Here is a 3,298-nt window from a genome sequence, read left to right as displayed (position 1 = left end):
GGGAATTTTTTAAAACTGGGACGCAGACTGTGGTGCGGGGCGGGTCTAGTGTTGTGATGCGAATGCAGCTTCTAAACTCAAGGATTGACAGGCTCCGCTGCGGTGGGATGCTTGTTTCAACGGAGCCTGTCACCCCTCCTGATCGGGACTGTGTGTATGGGAGGTCTATTTGACTTTGTGGCAGGGGGAGGACGGTTACAGATCCCATGCTGTGTGGCTCTGTGATCCTGTCTAAGGACCGGCGCTTAAGATCTGTAACTGCCCTCCCCCGCCACAAAGTCACAGAGCAACCCACCCCCCCCAACATTACATCAAAACAACCTCCCAGACTAACCGGGGCAACTAGTCACTGCATCACTGCACTGTGTATGTGCCCTGCTGCTGTGCCTGCCCCCGACTATGTACCCTGCCAAAGGAGACTGTCCTGTCCAATTTCCAACCCCCTTTCCCCTCCTCCTCCAAAAGAACATGATTGAAACAGTAGTTAACAGAAACGAATTTTTTATTATCAACTACACATGGCATTGGGAGGTGAAACTTGGACGTGGGCTTGTGTCAGGCGGGAAGGAAAGAACTTTTCAAATTTTGGGAAATGAGAGCCTTCTGCTACTAGAGCTCTCTGCAGGGGTGGAGTGAGAGTTAGCAGGGACTCTGCCGCCTCTCCTTCTTTGCACTTTGGGTGAGGTGGGTATGGGACTTGGTGGCGGGGGAGGGCGGTTAGAGATGGACTGCAGCGGGGCTCTGTCCTCCTGCCTCCGTTCCTGCAGAACATCCACAAGGCGCCGGAGCGTGTCCGTTTGCTCCCTCAGTAGTCCAAGCAGCGTTTGAGTCGCCTGCTGGTCTTCCTGCCGCCACCTCTCCTCCCGATCCATGTTGGCTTGGTGCATTCGGGTCAAGTTCTCCCGCCACTGGGTCTGCTGTGCTGCCTGGGCTTGGGAAGAGGCCATAAGCTCAGAGAACATGTCCTCCCGTGTCCTCTTCTTCCTACGCCTAATCCGCGCTAGCCTCTGGGAGTGTGATTCCAGGCTAGGTTGTGAGACAGTCGCAGACGGGGCTGTGGAAATGGGAAAAAGGGAGTGAATTCCTCTGAAAGATAAATGTAGTTGTGAACAAAGAACATAGTCTTTCTCTGTGAACAAGACCATGCACAGCACCTTTCACATGCGCACTCAGCACAAGGTCGAATTCTCGGCCTTCGCATTCTGTGCCTGGGGTCTTGAACAGCACATTTGAGAAGCGAGGCAGCACAACGGAATTTCTGTTGCAGGCAGACATGGTAAGCCGTACACTTGTGGCAGTTTAAAACTTTTATATTACCACTGGCCTCATTTCACATTTAAATCAATGTCAGTCCCTGCTGCCAGCAATCCGGCAAGCGGGAACTCTGCCCCTGTCCCACCCCCTCGCGGCTGTCCCCGGGAATGATCCCTTTCGGCTGCCCCTCTCCCGCCTCCACCGCGTGGCTGCAAACCAGCGGTGACAGTTCTGTAAAGGAACGGGAAAGCAGTCCCAACACTAACATTCCCCTACCTAATTAAAAGCAGGTCACCATGGCCGACATCACCCTGATGAGGATCTCCGAGAGCGACAAAGAGAGAATGCTCCGGGAAAGCCTCCAAAGACCAGGGCCGTATGCCGCCCTGCTGTGCAGAGCAATGATCCCCGAGTACCTGATAATCTCGTGGCGCGGCAACGTGTCGTACTTCGGAGGACCCAATAAGGCCGCTCTCCCCAAGAACCTCATGCAACGGCTTTCAAGTTACCTCCAGGAGAGCTTCATCGAGATGTCCCAGGAGGATTACTGCTCTATCCCCGCACATATAGACCGCATTTTACTGTAGCTGCAGTAGCAGGGAATACACAGTAGAGCGGCTTGTGCAGGACAATCACTGAAAACCGGACATTGCTAGATTTCTTTTCAAAACTTGCACTGCCCCTTACTAAACCGTTAAGCGCCTAGGGCACACTAATCATGAACAACCCATTCTTTTAATTGTTAATATTCCTGTTTTGTTAAAAATAAATGTTTAGATGTTTACAACACTTACTGGCTGATCCTTCACCAGATTCTGTGTCCGGGGTAATGGCTGGGGACGCTTCGTAGGGGATCTCTGTAAGGGTGATGAAGAGATCCTGGCTGTCGGGGAAATCAGCGTTGTGAGAGCTGCCAACTGCCTCGCCCTCCTCATCTCCTTCCTCATCTTCCCCGTCCCCTAACATGTCTGAGGAACCGGCCGTGGACAGTATCCCATCCTCAGAGTCCACGGTCACTGGTGGGGTAGTGGTGGCGGCAGCACCGAGGATGGAATGCAGTGCCTCGTAGAAACGGGATGTCTGGGGATGGGATCCGGAGCGTCCGTTTGCCTCTTTGGTCTTCTGGTAGCCTTGTCTCAGCTCCTTGATTTTCACGCGGCACTGCGTTGCATCCCGGCTGTATCCTCTCTCTGCCATGTCTTTAGAGATCTTCTCGTAGATCTTTGCATTCCTTCTTTTGGATCGCAGCTCGGAAAGCACGGACTCATCGCCCCACACAGCGATGAGATCCAAGACTTCACGATCAGTCCATGCTGGGGCTCTCTTTCTATTCCCAGACTGCACGGCCATCACTGCTGGAGAGCTCTGCATCGTTGCCAGTGCTGCTGTGCTCGCCACGATGTCCAGACAGGAAATGAGATTCAAACTGGCCAGACAGGAAAAGGAATTCAAATTCAAATTTTCCCGGGGCTTTTCCTGTGTGGCTGGTCAGAGCATCCGAGCTCGCACTGCTGTCCAGAGCGTCAACAGAGTGGTGCACTGTGGGATAGCTCCCGGAGCTATTAGCGTCGATTTCCATCCACACCTAGCCTAATTCGACATGGCCATGTCGAATTTAGCGCTACTCCCCTCGTCGGGGAGGAGTACAGAAGTCGAATTAAAGAGACCTCTATGTCGAACTAAATAGCATCGCAGTGTGGACGGGTGCAGGGTTAATTCGATTTAACGGCGCTAACTTCGACATAAACGCCTAGTGTAGACCAGGCCTTAGAAAATCTCTATATGCCATAGATTTGGGGGTTCTCATGTCTTTTGAATTATTATTTTTCTCCTGATGTATATGCAAATATTTTAAATTTATAATGGTAATATTAATTAACAATTCTAAACATGATCATGATACTTATAATTTGGGACTGCTACTATAAGTGGTCTTTGAATTTTGTCCCATACAAATTGAAAAGTTTGTCAATGTACAAAGGTTCTTTATTGAAATCTTTCCAATTATGTATTCTTGCCCATCACTTCAATACCAGACTTAATT

The 3,298-nt window shown here is 50.8% G+C and overlaps 1 protein-coding gene across 3 annotated transcripts; it reads right to left on the bottom strand.

The window, feature by feature from the left end:
- Window positions 1–484: 484 nt before the first annotated feature.
- LOC135973221 (myb/SANT-like DNA-binding domain-containing protein 2) lies at window positions 485–3,027 on the bottom strand. Of its 3 annotated transcripts, XM_065555431.1 has the most exons (3): window positions 2,049–3,027; window positions 1,764–1,841; window positions 485–1,054 (listed from the first exon to the last, which is right to left on the bottom strand). In XM_065555431.1, exons 1-2 carry the CDS (start codon window positions 2,623–2,625, stop codon window positions 1,807–1,809), a joined length of 612 nt encoding a protein of 203 aa, XP_065411503.1. In that variant the 5' UTR covers window positions 2,626–3,027; the 3' UTR covers window positions 485–1,054; window positions 1,764–1,806. The 3 variants fall into 3 exon arrangements, with proteins under 3 accessions (XP_065411503.1, XP_065411497.1, XP_065411486.1); XM_065555425.1 differs by having other exon boundaries at window positions 485–1,841; XM_065555414.1 differs by lacking the exon at window positions 1,764–1,841.
- Between the last annotated feature and the right edge of the window lie 271 nt (window positions 3,028–3,298).

Source organism: Chrysemys picta, chromosome 1, assembly GCF_011386835.1.
Source record: "Chrysemys picta bellii isolate R12L10 chromosome 1, ASM1138683v2, whole genome shotgun sequence".
In the NCBI taxonomy this organism is placed as follows: Eukaryota; Metazoa; Chordata; order Testudines; family Emydidae; genus Chrysemys; species Chrysemys picta.
Note: the sequence above shows the minus strand (reverse complement) of the source record. Positions and strands in the feature narration are given on the sequence as shown.

Bases quoted from the DNA above. Each gene is read 5' to 3' on its own strand.
- LOC135973221 (XM_065555414.1), bottom strand. From the start codon at position 2,625: ATGCAGAGCTCTCCAGCAGTGATGGCCGTGCAGTCTGGGAATAGAAAG. The intron at 1,055-2,048 runs GTAAGTGTTGTA...CCATTTCCACAG, and splicing joins ATCTGGTGAAGGATCAGCCA to CCCCGTCTGCGACTGTCTCA.